Source organism: Nelumbo lutea, chromosome 3 (genome assembly GCF_056320005.1).
Source record: "Nelumbo lutea isolate HS-2025 chromosome 3, American lotus-T2T, whole genome shotgun sequence".
Lineage (NCBI taxonomy): Eukaryota > Viridiplantae > Streptophyta > Magnoliopsida > Proteales > Nelumbonaceae > Nelumbo > Nelumbo lutea.
This window is the reverse complement of record NC_142686.1, coordinates 46,970,669-46,987,975: the sequence shown is the minus strand read 5'-3', so window position 1 is coordinate 46,987,975 and position 17,307 is coordinate 46,970,669. Positions and strand designations below refer to the sequence as shown.

Below are 17,307 nucleotides of genomic sequence, written 5' to 3'. Positions count from 1 at the left end.
GAGGGAATGAATTCTGATTCTGCCCAGTCAAACAATTAGAATCAGAATGAATCATTTCAATTTCATTCCAGACCCCTATTCCTATGAACCAGGCCTTAAATTGAAATAAGAAAGGATACCATTGTCATTTTATGGAAAGAAAAGTGGCATACGTGTGAAAACAATAGATGCCCATGCACGTTACAAAGCGGCAAATTTAACCATTTAAGAAACACAAAACGAGAGAGAGAGAGAGAGAGAGAGAGGGAGGGAGGGAGGGTGGAGGTTAGGTAGGTAGGACTTAAGAGAGTGTTCCGCCAGGTTCTCTTGAAGGTGAGATGAGCGTGCTGCTTCCAACGCCTCATGTTCTAAAGCTACCCTCCTGACCGACCCCAAACTCTCCACCTAACTCTCTCTTCTTCCTTGTATTTATGACAACCGCCCCTCTCTCCTCTTTTTCCAGCCCTTCTTTTTCTCTCTAATTCTTCGCCTCTGTTTCCTCCATTTGAAGGCTTCAATTTTTCAATCCATCCTCCACACTAATCCCTGGAACCCTGAAACCCAATAAGCAGGATAAAACTTATTCTCAGCTTCCTACAGATAAAGTTCTCCTTTCATCCTCAGTAGTTTCAAGTATTCTTTTTGTGTTATTGGGCTTCCATTTCTACAGTTCCAGATTCAATTGATTTTCCGGTCTTTTCGTCGCATTTGAAGTTTTATCTCTGGAATTCTGGGTTCTCGACTTATTCCAGTTTCAATTTGAACTTCTCACACCTCTGTTTTCACTTTTCTCTGAAAGAATAAGAACAGACAGAACAGCGAAGATGATTTCTGTTGCTACTCCTGAAACCCAACCACCACAAATCACTCCCGAAGCACCACAAGTCACTCCCGAGTCACCACAAATCACTCCCCAGATCCCCCCTACGGAGAACCCAGCACCAGAAACGTTCATATTTCGGTCTAAACTCCCAGACATTCCCATCTCTAACCACCTACCGCTCCACAGATACTGTTTCGAGAAGCTCTCGGAATTCCCAGACCGACCATGTTTGATCACCGGTTCGAATGGCAGAATATATACGTTTGCAGAAACCCATCTCATCTGTCAGAAAACGGCTGTTGGCCTATCGAATCTTGGCATCAAGAAAGGCGACGTGATCATGGTTCTCCTTCAGAACTCGCCTGAATTTGTCTTCTCCTTCATGGGTGCTTCGATGCTTGGCGCCATAACCACAACTGCAAATCCTTTCTACACACCAGCAGAGATTTTCAAGCAGTTCTCCACCTCCGGTGCCAAGCTCATCATTACTCAATCCCAATACGTCGACAAGCTGAGAGATTCCGAGAATTTCCCGAAAATTGGAGAAGGCCTCACAGTGGTCACCGTGGATAACCCACCGGAGAATTGCATCCATTTTTCTGTTATCTCCGAGTCCGACGAAAGAGAGCTGCCATCAGTATCAATTGACCCGGATGACCCAGTTGCTCTTCCGTTTTCTTCAGGGACGACCGGCTTGCCGAAAGGCGTTATCTTGACCCATAAGAGTTTGATCTCAAGCGTGGCTCAGCAAGTCGATGGAGAGAATCCTAACTTGCATTTGAAGACAGAAGATGTTTTTCTCTGTGTTCTTCCTCTGTTTCATATTTTCTCACTGAACTCTGTTCTGCTCTGTTCTCTGAGAGCCGGGACTGGAGTTCTGCTGATGCAAAAATTTGAGATCGGAGCACTGCTGGATTTGATCCAGAGGTACCGGGTTTCAGTTGCCGCGGTCGTTCCGCCGTTGGTTCTGGCATTAGAGAAGAATCAGATGGTCGAGAACTTCGACCTCAGCTCGATTCGGATCATATTGTCGGGTGCCGCTCCACTGGGCAAGGAACTGGAGGAAGCTCTTCATAGCAAAGTCCCCCAAGCTGTCTTCGGCCAGGTAAGAAAATTTACTCTCTTCAATAAAAAAGAACGATTTTGTTTATTTACCATTTTAGTTTACCATGCAGAAGCTTTGGATCGGGTCTCGGGTCTAGGACCCATCAAACAGTCTAAATCCCTTATTAGCCTCGTATGTCGTGTCCATACAGAAATGGGACCCACGATCAACTGGGTCCCTCGGCATACATCAACTAATAAGATGGAACTGAAGAAATAAAACGTTTGATAACGGCTGAATTGGCTGAACTGAATGACTTATTATTTTGTTTTTAATATATAAAATAATATAAAAATTCTAATAAACCCAAATTCAATATAAGTTACGACTTTTGACTCTTGAGGAGCTCAAAAGTAATAACTTATCACCAGAGACAATACAATACACCATTTAATTCAGCCACTTCAGTTAACCATTGCTGATAACTGACGCGAGAATGCAAACGTGGCAAGTTATCGGCCTTCCGCCCTCCCCTCGGCCTGCAAGCTGCAACTATGCCTGCATGTCCTGACTCCTGACTCCATATTAATAATACCCAACTCACAGCACACGGCAGGATTATGAAATTACAGCCCAGTGATACTAAGAATTCTGAATTGGACTGAACAGCCATTCTCCCAAAAACTATGCTTGCATGAAACGGTAAGTGCCTTGAACAATTAAAAACTCGTGGTAAAATTCCCTTTATTTTGGACCTAGTGTTACTTTGGTCCTTTAAAAAAGCAATAATTCAATAATCTAATTTTTAAAACGTGTCAATTTAATATCTGCCTTAATAGTCTATTAGTTATTTAGTAAATGTTTGGCATTGATATTGTGGTTGTACTGATGTGTGGTTTGGAAAACGATAACAGTGCCTTTATTTTTGTTTAGAATCATTGTTGTCAGGTAGGATGTTTTCTGGAGCAACAACTTTTTTTTGTTTGATACCATTGCTCCAGCAAACGTTTTCAGCACTTATACCCATTATCCAGTGCCACATCACTGTCTTGTTGGCAGCTATGTGCTGCAGCTCCACGAAACGCCAAATTTAGCATTGCTCCAAGCCATGGCTTCTCGATTTTCGAGGCATAACTTGGAGCACCGTTTTTTATGGAAAAACAATTCCAAACAAATACCCATTTACTGGAGCACCGTTTTTTCCGATGTGGTGTTGATGTGACACCATTGCTCCAAGAAACAACAACAATGCCAAACAGCCCCTTATATCCCATGATGGCATGTGCAACTTAAATTTTTTAAAATATCAAAACTACCCTTAAAAACACTCTTCACTGTCTTCTACATTTGAGACTGAACCACTGCTTCATGACCCAAATCAAATCTTGAAGAAAGACAGCTTGAGAGAGAGAGAGAGAGAGAGAGAGAGAGATGAAGGGTGCTTGCGACCAATCAGTTTTCACAAGCCCACCTCTCATTGCCCAATTGTCTACATTCCATAGGTTGTCGTACACCCTCATGGGTTGCTTGTTGGGGAAAGCAACACTAGAGATAGAATTATTGAGGATGAAGATAATGAACAATGGTTTTGAAAAGGGCATTTGGATGGTTGATAAAGAAAATTAGATGACACCCAAAGGGCATTTGTGTCTTTTTACATGCCACTTAACGGCTGGTTAATGACAGGTATTGGATTGACACATTTTAGAAGTTCAGGTATTGAATTATCACATTTTAAAATTCAGCAACCAAAATGACTCTAGGCCCAAATTACAAATTAGTAATTGGAAATTTTCCCTTAAATTATTAGTATATTATGATGTCTTATGTGCACCATATTCGAACTCTTCATTTTATGTTTTTATTCTAGGGTATAAAAAAGCTGTTCTTTAAAATCCTCAAGATATCCCATCAACATTGAATGTCAAATGTCCCAATCCAACGGTCTCATAGGTTGAAATTTTCTTTTTGATATATTGTTAAGGGCTACACAACGGGGGTAGCCCATCCCCCAATCCATAACTCCCCTTCAATCCAGGTGCCTGCGCAGACTTGAGCTATAGCCCTTATCCAACAAGCGCTAAGCCCAGCCATTGCGATTCCTATTTTGACAAATTTTGATTCTGATTGCAAGTACGAATCAAATGGACCCTAAAAATCACATGAACCTTTTGATTCTCATTTGGATTCGAAATACGAATATAAAAATAAGAGATACAAATAATACCCAAAATGAGATGGCAAATCATCTGAAAGGGAATAGTCGAACCCTTAAACTAATTCTGTGGCAACCATTGATTTAGCTACGGTCAATTCAATGATCCGGGTTGATTCCTGAACAAGGCTTTTGGTGGCTGGCTAGATTTACCAATGAGTTTTGTTAGAAAGAGCACTTGGGAAAAAGCTGTCAATGGGGAGGTGTTATTGGGAAAAAAAGATAACAATGTAACTGCTTCAGTCTTTAGAATCATATCAATTATTGATTATTATCAACCCTAATAACACTTAAATTTTTAGTTTGACCCCATACCCACCTAACACCAAAGCCCAGCTCAATTACATAGATAGGATAGGAACTAGGGGTGAGATAAAAGAAAATGGAAAAACCAATTGACCGAAAAATTGATCAAATCGAACCTGTTCTTAAAGGTATCGGTTCAGTTTTGGTTAATTAATATAGAAAATCGGCAGTTCAAATCGATCGGTATACATATATTTTTATATTTTTTAAATATATTTATATATTATATATTTTAATTTTTATATATTATTGATTAATAAATATGCATTATATATAAATATATATTTATAATATATTATTTATTATTTATTATTTAAAATATAATATTTTAATATTTATAATATTATATATTTTATAATATATATTATAAAAATAAAAAACTGAAAAACCAATAAACCAAACCAGCCAACCGGTTGACCGACTGGTCTAATTTTTTATATATATTTTATAATATATATTATAAAAATAAAAAACTGAAAAACCAATAAACCAAACCAGCCAACCGGTTGACCGACTGGTCTCAATTCTATTCCGATTATCAGTTTTCTAAAACGGATAATATCAGTTCAGTTCCAAAAAATACTCCATGGTTTGATTAACCAAACCGTGAGCACCCCTAACAGGAATCCCTTGGTATGAAATGGTGGGTGGGAGAGTTAAGGGCAATGCTTTGGTAAAGAAACGGTTCAGGGTAAAATGGAATCAGTTAGTTAGACAGTTTTTGGACTGAACAATCTGACCATCAGGATCAATAATGGTTCAAAAATCATGGTTAAGGGAGTGCTCCGTTCTCCTTCTCATCTCATGTAGATAAGAACCAAAGCATGTTTTGTTTTTTCTTTCAAAAAACAAGGTTTTTGATTTTCTAAGTGGAAACAAAAATGCTTTTCAAAAAAATGTTGTAGAATACCCTTTAATGGTTCAAATTTGGTTACTTTTCCAGGGTTATGGAATGACAGAGGCCGGGCCAGTGCTGTCCATGTGCCCGGGGTTCGCAAAGCAGCCTTTCCCAACCAAGTCTGGCTCATGTGGCACAGTAGTCAGGAATGCAGAGCTCAAGATCGTCGACCCAGAAACCGGTGCGTCACTCCCACACAACCAACCTGGCGAGATATGCATTCGTGGACCTCAGATCATGAAAGGTTGAGCTCAATCCCTTAACCCATTAACCAATGAATTCCTGCCTTGCAATTGCACACGACTCACTTGATGAATGGTCTCACAGAACTGACATTCCGATATGTCCACAATTCTTTCAGGATATCTTAACGACCCCGATGCCACGGCATCTACCATAGATGCAGATGGGTGGCTCCACACTGGTGACATTGGCTATGTGGACGATGATGAAGAGGTTTTTATTGTTGATAGAGTGAAGGAGCTCATCAAATATAAAGGCTTCCAGGCATGTTCCTTCTTGGTGTTGCTTATATCCTCCCGTTGATATTGATTACAACAACACCGACGACCATGTTGAACTCATAGCTTCACCTGTCATGTATGTAGGTGCCACCGGCAGAGCTTGAAGCCCTCCTCGTGAGCCATCCATCCATTGCGGATGCCGCTGTTGTCCCGTAAGTAGTGCAATTAATTTCATAAACTAAACACAACCTGCACGATATCATTATTTTATATCTCTCTGAACTCTGTGCATGTCTTTTATCAGTCAAAAAGATGCTGTCGCCGGTGAAGTTCCAGTTGCATTTGTGGTCCGGTCAAATGGGTTTGATCTTACTGAGGAGTCTGTAAAAGAATTTATAGCCAAACAAGTAAGTAGAAAATGCGTTAATTTATTTGAATTTTCACCTTTTATTAAAGTTCATGTCAGTAATCATATCCATGACAAAGAAAAAACATATAAAAGACGATGGTTCTTCATATTTGATCTAGCCAACGATGCCGACTTGCTCAAATGGGTGGTTACTGGTTAGACCGTTCAACCCATGAACCAGTTACCAAAACAATTTTGTGTCTGGTCCAAATTTACGACATGATTTCAATTGTTAGAGTAATCTGTGCGTGTGGGACTGTGAGACTGTCAATGGACAGAACCAACAGAAGACCTTATTATATAGGGTTTGGATTTGCATTATGCATCCCGAGTATAGATTTTTGGTTGTTGTTGTTGTGAAAAGATCAAGAGTTAAGACCTGGACATATATATATTTAGGGTTATCGTCTGAAGTTCTCATAATTTTTCCTCCATTTCTCTTATACTTATCCTGATTTTTCAAAATATCTTGATAACCGTCAAAGAATTTATGTTATCTAGAACATACATTTCTTCAAGTCAGCATTAGTGACCATTACTATGACACTAATTGTTTTTAAGAACAAAACTAACACTCATCTCTTTTAAATAATTGTTTGAAAAAGAAAACGGGTAAAAAACAAAAGATGAAAATATTCTTTTATCCTCTTCCAACCCAAAGGCCCTAAGCCCCATATGGATGAAGAGATAAAACCCCGAATTTCAGACTCATGGATAGTATTAATAAATGTCATTGTCACAGAATTTTTGTTCATCGCAAACTTAAATGGAGGGGTAGTATAGTAAATTTATAAAAACAGTTCATCTCCAACCAAGGGGGCTCCGGAAGCCAGGGTATAAGAGAAAGGGAAAAAGCGAAGGATACTACTATGCTAGGGTAGTTTTAGATAATAATCCTATAAGTTTTATATTAGTATATTATAAAGATAACCCCTATTTAATACTTTTTTTCCTCATGACATACTAGTAATATTATCATATTTTGATGTCTAAATGTGTCAATTTAACGAATAGGAAGGTTCATTATCAAACTAAGGTCAGACCCGATAGTCACCAACTCCCCATTAATAAATAGGTAGGGTATGACTTGTGAATCTTTTGGAAATTGGGCCTATCATGACCCACCCATTGACACTTGACAGCACCATGTGCACGAGACAACAAACTTGCCTTAGAATCATCAAAGATCAAACAGAGATTTTCATGGCCGCAAAACAAACTACTTTACAATAGAGCTTTGGGTTGACGACTGACCCCAAATCCTTGTGATGTCTGATTGCATCTTTCTTCCTCTCTGATCAACAGGTGGTGTTTTACAAAAAGCTGCACAAGGTCTACTTCGTCCATGCCGTTCCCAAGTCCCCCTCCGGGAAGATTTTGAGAAAAGACCTTAGAGCTAAACTTGAGAGACAAACTCCCACACAGAAATTAAATCTTCATGATTGATTAAGTGATTGGTTTAGCTTGTAGAGGCATAGAAGCCTTGTTACCTATTACCTAGTGAAAGTGAGTTTACAGGGGAAGATGCATTGCCATCAACCGGGTTGAGAAGCCAAGGAAAGTGTAAGGACCTTCCAAATGTAATGTGCCATTAGTGTTGCTTCATTTTCTTTGCATTGTAATGCAATTCTATTTTGTAGTTCAATCAGATATTCTTATAATAAGATAGGAAGGGATTTCCCTTTCAATTGATTATTTTACTTGTAAAACAATTCTCTTTTGCTTTCATTCATATCCATCTGGTGGAAAAGTGTTTGGCAAAGGAATCAAGTGCTTCTGAAATACAGATTGGGTGACAGCTGAATCTTCAGTTGCACTGGAACTCATTAAACTCAAGAACATAAAATCTATGATGCTGGAAAGATAGGGTATCCGATGAGCTTTGATCAATTAAAGCCCACCCGTAAATTTTGATAAATACCATCTGATTAGTTAACAACTTTATGATACTTTTGTTTGGTCACAAGTTTTTCGGATTTGATGTCTTTCTGGTATCATAGTCAAACCTTTTCAACATCAAATAGTAAAATATTAGCAAACGGGAGTTTGCTAAGCATATGTTTAACTAACCAAATTATCAAACATTTTTATAAGCAAATATAAAATGTGCATTTATTAAAACAATCTATATATATTTTTTTTCATTGATCAAAATATATCAAATTTAAGGAAAGAGAGAATATAATAACTCTGATTTACATATACACCCTCTAGAAGTGTAAAAGCAGATAGATGGTGAGATAGAGGATAAGTTGCTCTAACATTCTCTTAGATAGTTCAAAGAAATAACATTCTAATTCTCTAAAATGATTAAATTACCATAGTAGAGGCGGGGCTGTGCTAAGCATGGGCGACAAAGCCTAAAAAATGAACATCAACAAAAATTGAGATGTTAATGCTTGGATGTAATCTAATCTTTTGAATAAAGTTGGATTGAGCTTGGAGGTTAACTAAATTCAATTAATCTATTTTATTTAAGGTGCTATTAATTTATTTTAGGGTTAATTAATTTATTTTATTCAATTAATCTACTTTGTTGGTTAATTAGTTATAAGTTGGATATAGGATTATAAGATACGTATATTTAAAATTTTAGATCCAAAGCTTACAATCAATCAACTGGTATCATAAAATAGGTGACCATTCATGGGGGCTTTGATTGGTCAAAGCTTATTGGGTGCCTTGCCCTTCCAGTATCATAGAGATTCTAAATGGGCTGACAAAGAATTTAACATGCTTTCATGTACCCCCACGAGTTAGTACCCTATATAGTATACACCATTGATCAATACCACTTATAAAAGTATGAATGTGTCATTTTTTGGAATTTTCCTTGGACAGAATTTATCTCTTGATATTGAGTTATCATGGGAGACAAATTTGTATTTTAACAAAAAAAAGCTTTAATTGAAACGGTAAACTAAATGAACGACATTTATGAATAGAAAATTAAGACCCTATCTATATCTATACTATTATTAAAAGTGTGAATGAGTGTAATTTTTTATTTGACTACAACACCCCAATTTTTTAATTTGGTCAATCTCTCATTGTAAAGATAGAAATGCAATTGATCAATGACTTTTCTTCTCGTTTAAATTCTTCTTATTAAGTCTTATATTTAAGGTATTAAATCTCAATAACATTCATTGAGTCTTATTTTTTCTTGACTAAAATACCCCTATTTTTGAATTTAGTCTCTTCAATTGTAAAGGCAAAAAATATAATTTGAATTGCTACATTTCCCTTCATTCAATTCCCTCTAATTAAGGCCTAGTTCTTTTCGTGGATTTTGGAAGGGGGAAGTTGGTCAATGGGATTTTGATTCCCATTGACCAACTCTCCCACGTCCTTTTTCAAAATTTAGGTGGAACCCACAATAAATGCCTTTCCCTTGGGTATCACTTACCCGAGAAAGTGTTACCCTTCTCCCACTTGGGAAAGTTCCCAAGTGGAGAGTAAATGCTCAAAATATAATATGTCAAAAATGCCCATCAAAAAAATATAATTCAAAAAGTATGGACTTGGACCCAAGGGTAAAAATGACAAAACATAGAAAAGTTAACCTCCTACCTAGGAAAGTGGGTGAGGCAAAAGAACATGGGGAAGTTGAAAGGTCTCATTTACTTGGGTAAATTTAACAAAAAAAACATGGGTAAATACACTTACCCGGCTAAATGTTTCCTCGGAAACACTTACTCAGGTAAATGGCCTCTTTCAAAACGAACGAGGCCTAAGTCTCATACTTAAGTGTATTAACTCCCATTTTTCATTGAATCTTATATTAATTGACCATATTAAAAAAAAATAAGTCTGCAAAAGAATAATTATTTTTATTCATGATATAAATAAAATGCAAATTTAAAATAAACAAAGTTATTTTCCTCTTTGGTAAAATATTAACAATTCAAACTTTTAGGATAAATATGTAAACCCTTGATATCATAACTAATTAATAAAAATAAATAAAAAGGATAAAAACAAACAAGCATAGAAGACATTTGGACACATCTTTAATATCATATATTTACCATATTAAACAAACAATAAGTGTGATAAATAAGAATAAAATTATAAAAAATTTTGAAAACATTATTTACCATCATCATCATCATCATAAAAAATTGTCACATGCAAAGCATTTGTACACTTACTAGTTTAGTAAAAGAGAATATAAACCACTTGATGAGAATGACCTCTCATTAGTAAAAAGGATACCTAGCAAGGGGCAAGGAAAATTATGGTCATTTGAAAAACTTTCATGGAACTTTTACATACTTCTAGTTGTTGGGAAAAGGATTTAATTGTCCAACAAATTGACCCCTGAGTGAGCAAGGTTGCCACCTCATGCAGTGTACGCAAGAAAAGGATAGTAATTTGAACCTTAAATATGAATGTTGTATGAGAAGGAAAATGCCTAGTAGATTAAGCTGATGCTTAATTTAGTAAAATTATTAACCGATATGAATGTTCAACTCAGCATAGGAAGAAAAGAAACCATTCCCCTAATTATGAAGAAGACATGGCACCCTTGAAATGAACTTTAGACGTAGGGGTGTCAATTGAACTGGATTTGGTCCAATCCGATCTAGTGCAGTGTGAATTTGTTACAAATGGACCAGGTCTAATCCAATCCAATGAATATTTTGGACCATTTTAGACCGGTCCAATTCAATGTCTAGATCTAGACTGTCCAATTTATTCAATTTTGTTTTAATTTAAATTGGTCTCAACTCAAACCCGATCCATTGATACCTATATTCTTATCTTATCAATGGACTAGATATTGGCTCAATCCAACCCAATCCAATATCAATTAATTACGGATGGACTAGGTCCAATCCAATCCAATAAATACTTTAACCATTAAGTTTGGATTGGTCAAATTCAATGTCTTGTTGGTCCGTCCAAATCCAATCTGTCCAAATTGATTTTGGTTTGGATGGGGTCCAATCCAAAACCAATACATTGACACCCTTATTTGGATGTATTAGTTGAAGGTGTATCTAGTTATTTAAGTATGTTTAATTGGTCAAATTCAATGTGGCCATGTTTATTTTTACTTACTAGAGTAAGTATGTTTAATTGGGCAAGTGTTTTCTAAGTAAAACTCGCCCGGATAAATGAGGTTCTAGCATTCTTGTATATTACAAGTTATTCAAGTAAAGAGAGCAGTGGGAGGGAGAGAATGCTTAGGTATGCGGGTTAGCTGTTTACTCACCTTGAGGGTATAGTTATTTGGGTAATTGATACTTTTGTTATCCTTGATTACCATGTGACCCAGTATGGTAGGAAATAATGCGGGCATTATGATTAACTTACCGGCGGACCAACTTATCCCCCTTCGTGCTAAATACTACTATGGGCCTAAGTGCAGTTGCAAGGGCCAAGTAGACATTCTCATTGAAATCATGGATTCCAGTTGGTGGAACCATGGTTTTTAAAACCGAACCAGTCAGGGGTCCGGTTATCGGGTCAAATGGTCCGACCATTAGAACTGAATACAGCCCATTCTAACAAAAAAATAAAAACGATTAAAATCATTTAAACGGTTCAAATGGTTAACCACTTGGTTCAGCGGTTCGTTGATCAAAATCAACGGTTTTAGAGAAAACGAAACCGGTCACCTGACCGGTTCTTGGTTTTTTCGGTCCGACAATCCGGTCCTGGCCCCATACAAAAGTTGAGCCTAGGAATTTTTGTTTTTTTTTTTTTGTTTTTCCTTTGATTCTTTTCTATGTGAGGGTAATTTCATATCGTATTTTTTCTGTGTCTCACCTTTGCAAGTTGCTAATTATTGCACTGTTTCAATTTGTTTCAAGTTTTAAAAATCATTGGGTCAACAAGTTAGAAATTAGAGTATTCTTTATTTTAACTCATCCTATATTTTAGTATGTCAAAAATCATTCATTTCCCATTCTTGAAATCTCTGTATGTGCACGATTTGTACCAAATAGATGAGAAAGATGTTCACTTGATTACTAGTTTATTAAAGAAAAATGTTTAACTTAAACATACCTAGGAAAAACTTAAAATTCTTCTAGAGATCAAGTCTACCTCGATTGTTTTTTTTTTTTTTTTTTTTTGAATATTTGTTGCAGAGACTATATTTTTATACTTTGGGCCTAATGTCACTTTGGTCTCTGAACTTTAAAACATGACATTTCAGTATTCGAACTTTCAAAAGGTGCCAGTCTAGTACCTCTTGTTAACCAATTATTAAGTGGTATTTGAAAAGACATAAATGTCTTTCGAGTGCCATCTAATTTTCTTTATCCACCATCCAAGCATTGACAAAAAAATGAAGAGTCACAAATCCTTGCCTCTTCTATTCAAGAAATTTGGGGTCACATCTCAATGGGCAATTTGGTACTCCCAATTTTTTTAAACAGAGGAGACAAAGATATGGGACTATTCATTTTTTGTCAATATTTGGATGTTGATAAAGAAAATTAGATCACAATTGAAGAGCATTTATGTCTTTTCAAATACCACTTAACAACTGGTTAATGGTAGATACTAAATTGGCACATTTTAAAAGTTTAGGCACTGAATTATTATGTTTTGAAGTTCGAAAACCACTAGGCTCAAAGTAATCAACAAATTTCCCTTATCTATTATTGTGAATTGGAAGCCTTTTTTTTTTTCCTTTACTGAAACATGTCATTTAATAAAGTATTCAAACCTTCACATAAGCAACATACCTATTGGAGAACGAGAGCCTGAGCATATTGATGATAAATAACATTAAGAAATTCTTCTATAGAAATACAAACCATAAGTGGTGTGTTGGAATTTAGGGCATTTATCAACCTTGCACTTGGCCCAACCGGTGAGCATTTTCAAAAGACTCGTGAATCTAACAATTCTCTTGTTTCTTGGAATGAAAAGCAAGGGGAGCAGCCTCCACAAGTGCCTAACCCAATTCCTCCATATCTACATGAATCCATGAATCATCCTCCCACCAATTAATTAATATTAGAAGGGTAAATTTATTAATCTACCATTATAATTTGGCTAATTGACTAAGTGCTATTCCTATTGTTTTTGATAATTGACTAGCTCTACCTCTATTGTTTGTATATGCTAATATTCCATTAAATTCATATACAGTTGACGTATATATTTTTTAAAATCCAATTTTACCCTTACTGTCTTCTTCCTTTCAATGACAAACCTAACTGGTTCGGTCCATAACCTGCCGCTGCATTAGCCTCTTCCACCTCCGGCTCCTCTCTCACACACACACTCTCTCTCCCTATTTTGTTTTGTCTCTGCTGCTGCTTGGGTTCCCAATAACAGAAAATGATTGCAGCCAAAACAGGGTTGTTGAACTCGATTTAGAGACCTACTTTCTCAACTAAAATAGGGTCGTGAGATTGATAGATTTAGAGGGTTTGGGTTCGTCATTTTCTGTGATGAGCAGTGCATGAGGATTCTGCAGATCCAGACTGCCAACTTCTAGACTACCGATAGAAGAATAGGGAGGCCCAGGCAGCCTTCCCCTTTTCCTGTTGCTGCAACCTTCACCATGTTCTCTGGCACCAAATCAGCCAAATGATTTGAATATGAAGGAATCGAAATCAGACTTGTCCCATTGCTGCAACCTTCCACCATGTTCACTAGCACCAAATCAGCCAAATGATTTGAATTTGAAGGAATCGAAATCAGCCTTTTCCTGTTGCTGCAAAATTCCACCATATTCTCTAGCACCAAATCAGCCAAATGAATAGAATCGGTAGATATAGAGGGCAGATTCTTGATAGAAAAAGCATCATTGTCAATTGTTTGATTACCGGCAGAAGCACAGGAAGGTCCAAGCGGCCTTCGCCTTTCCAGCAGAAGCACTCAGTGGTCCAATAAAGTTCTTTTCCCATTCCTCACCTTCGTCTTTCTCTTCCGACAAGCACATGGAGGTCACGGTGGCCTCGGTGATCCGATGAAGTTTTTTTCCTGTTCCTCACATTCGCTTTCCTCTTTCGACAAGCACAAGAAGGTCCAAGCGGCCTTGGTGGTCCATGAAGTTTAGTAGGTTATTTCAGGAGGCCCTAGAGACATGTGACTTTTGTTGATGTCGTCGGTGTTGTCCTTGAAGTGGAGTTTAGGAGTAGCAGTTCCGGTAGTTCTCAAGGAACCCAAATATAAGATTTGAGAGATACTCAGATCTAAGATCCAGTCATCATTTGTCGTTCCGATAGTTCTAGTGGTTCTGGTAGTTCTGGTGAAGAAAATGAGGAGAGGGAGAGATCCGAGTAATTATAGTGGAGGGTAAAATAGTTTTTTTCACATTTCTATTGATACACGTTAATGACTAAGAAGGATTAGTCAATTATCGAAAATAGTAAGGCTAGCATCAGTCAATTTTCAAACAGTAGGGGTACACTTAGTCAATTAGCTAAACCATAAGAGTAGTTTAAGAAATTTACCCTAGTTAGAATTTGAAACTGTTCTAGAGCACGTGACCAATGAATCATGTATCCATGAATCTTCTCTAGAGTCATGTATCCATGAATCATCCTCCCAACAATTGGTTGCTTCCCATTGTAAGATTCTTGAACCCAAAGATTACATCAACTGCAAAATTTCACAATGAAACGAAATCGTCGCCGCCTCCGATAGTTTGGGCGAAAATGACGATGAACAGTAAGAGGTTCCCTCCTTTTCTCTACTTTTGCTTCAGTTCGGATTCGAGGAAGGGGGTGATGAATAGTGGATTTTCGGGTGGTCTAAGGAAGAAGAAGGAGGATGAGAGAAAAGAGAGGAGGGAGTGACCAAGAGAAGGGAGCGCCGCTGGTTCACCGCCGCTCCTCTGGTTTTCGTTCAAAGGGGGGAGATAGATTGACTAGTTCTTGTTTTGGAAACTTCTCCGATTAGGGTAAATGAAGGTTCAAGCATTTTTTATATTGAATGCAGGGGTTTTGCAATTTTACCAAATTTACGGGTAGTTTCAAAATTTTAAGAACCTGGGTCAGAATCGGTCTGGGAAACTGAACCTGAGGGGACTGGTTCAAGGGCAGAGATTTTTTAGTCAGAAATGAAGGGTTGAGAAGGGACCAACCACAGGGAGTGGGTTTGTGTGTACGAACCAATAAGATTGACCAAAATGGAATCTTTTTAATGAAAGGGTTAATGAGGGTAATTTTGGCCAAAATTTTATAAGGTGGGGTTTTTGGACATCCTGAATTGATTGATGGGGTTAGATTGTCCCAATTGGGCCCATATTGGGCAGATTTGGAAAGGGGTGGATTTGATTAATTTGGGGGTTCAAAGTGGATTCTTTTTGTGCTGAAGGGGCAAATAAAGGCAGTTTTGGGTGAATTTCATAGGGTAGGGTTTTTAGGCAGTCTGAGGTGATTGGTATGGTTAGGTTGAGCCAACTGAGCCCAGATCGGGCAGATTTATAATCCAATCAATATAGGGCATTGAAATGGAATCTTGGTATGATTGAGGGTAAATGGAGGTGTTTTGAGCTGGAATTTCATATGTATGAGTTTACTGGCATTATGGGGTGATTGGCAAGGTTTGATTGGTTTAGAAGTGTTCGGAACAAGTGGATATGGGTTGGGGGTGTGAGAAGGGTCAAAATGGAATCTTTGTTTGATGGATGGGTGAACGAAGGAATCTTGAATTCAAATTTCATGGGTAGGTGTTTTCAGAGGTCCGGGATCTGATATTTTGTATGATCTAATTGTTGAGGTGTAAGTGAGGGTTAATCGGGGCCATCGGATAGGTATCAGGCTAGTTTAATGGTGAATTTGAAGGCTTTGGGGCTGAAAATTGGGTTTTCTGGGTTTTTGAGTGTTTTAGCGAGGCTGGATGAGTTTGATCGGGCGTTTAGGGTGAATTGGGAGGTATAGGTGGCGGACTAAGCAAAATTGGGTGTTGACAATAAGCAAGGCATTAGTGACTTAATCTGTTGATGACAAATAGGGTAGATATCATTTGAGGCAATATTTCTTTTAAAAATATTTTCTTTTACTACAACATTTCCAAATGAAATTTTTTATCTTTGGGTCAATTTTTGCTTTGCATATTTTAGACCACTTGAATGAAGCGTCCATCTAATCTTGTCTTCCCATGAACCCACTATCAAGTTTATGCTTAGGATATTTCTTGCTATAGGCCCCCCGAAATTTTCCTCAATCAGTCTAACATTCCATCTTCTCCCATTTTCTCCCATGAACCCACTAAATCTTGACTTCTGTTCCTGAATTTACAGCCCAACTTTTTTAGATGACTTCTCTTGTAGCTATAAGGCTTTGTCAACCCCAAGATCACTGTTTTGGAAGCCTAGAAGTTAGGAAATTTTTACCTTTAAGGTATCTAGCCTTAATCCATAGGTTGTCCTCCTATCTACAGATCCTCTACGCTTGCTTTGCTAATAAAGCTAGATTAAATTTTACTAAAGCCCAAACCCTCTGCCAACTTATTTTTACTGAGAGCCTCCCAACTTACCCAATGAGTTTTCCTTGACTTGTTTGGACCTCACCACTAGAATTTAGTTTGAATTCTTCTCAATTCATTACAAACATCCTTGGGAACCAAAACGCAAGAGATGGTATAATTTCGGATAAAACTAGCTACTACCTTTAACAAAATTTGCTTTCTTGCTTGAGAGAGTAAAGATTCATGCCACTTTAACAATTGATGGAGGGAGATTTGGCCTGACCCCTTGGCCACACGACACATGGAAGCAACCTAGCAGAAGTGCCAGCTCGGCACGACAACAGGCCCACAACCCAAGCTCCGAGAAAAGGGAACCCACAACTCGAGCTCCCTAAGGAAGAGCCCGAGCTCTCCCTTGGAGGTCCTGAGCCCGACAAGGAGCGCAAAGGGCAAAAACCTAAGTTGACCCATCCCGAGGCAGTTCGGGCCACACTTCTATCCGAACTCAAGACTTCACCTCGCACACCACTTCGGCTCCAAGTTGCCTGACTGAACAACCGTACCTGACGCCCAAGAAGCCCGTACACGGAGGCGGCGTGCCTAACTGATTAGGGGCCTGACACATGACAACCGCCCTCCAACGGCCACCTGCCACCGCCATCTTAGACGTGGCAGGAACGGCCTTGACAAGGAAAACAATGGAAGTTATGACACCCGAACTAGCGACTAGCAGAGGTTATGACACCCGAACTGGCGACTGGTAATGGCGGTTATGACACCCG

The 17,307-nt window shown here is 38.0% G+C and overlaps 1 protein-coding gene across 1 annotated transcript; it reads left to right on the top strand.

Annotated features, from left to right (window-relative positions):
• The first annotated feature begins 213 nt into the window (after positions 1 to 213).
• LOC148864734 (4-coumarate--CoA ligase 2-like) lies at positions 214 to 7,848 on the top strand. Its single transcript, XM_088978772.1, has 6 exons — positions 214 to 1,907; positions 5,312 to 5,510; positions 5,628 to 5,773; positions 5,875 to 5,942; positions 6,035 to 6,137; positions 7,445 to 7,848. The coding sequence occupies exons 1-6, from the start codon at positions 804 to 806 to the stop codon at positions 7,583 to 7,585; spliced, it is 1,761 nt and encodes a 586-aa protein (XP_088834898.1). The 5' UTR covers positions 214 to 803; the 3' UTR covers positions 7,586 to 7,848.
• Positions 7,849 to 17,307: the final 9,459 nt, after the last annotated feature.

What these genes read in the sequence shown, in the direction of transcription:
- LOC148864734 (XM_088978772.1), top strand. Translation starts at nt 804, where the DNA reads ATGATTTCTGTTGCTACTCCTGAAACCCAACCACCACAAATCACTCCC. An exon ending in TGGACCTCAGATCATGAAAG is followed by an intron (nt 5,511 to 5,627) that starts GTTGAGCTCAAT and finishes CAATTCTTTCAG; the next exon opens with GATATCTTAACGACCCCGAT. An exon ending in AAGAATTTATAGCCAAACAA is followed by an intron (nt 6,138 to 7,444) that starts GTAAGTAGAAAA and finishes TCTGATCAACAG; the next exon opens with GTGGTGTTTTACAAAAAGCT.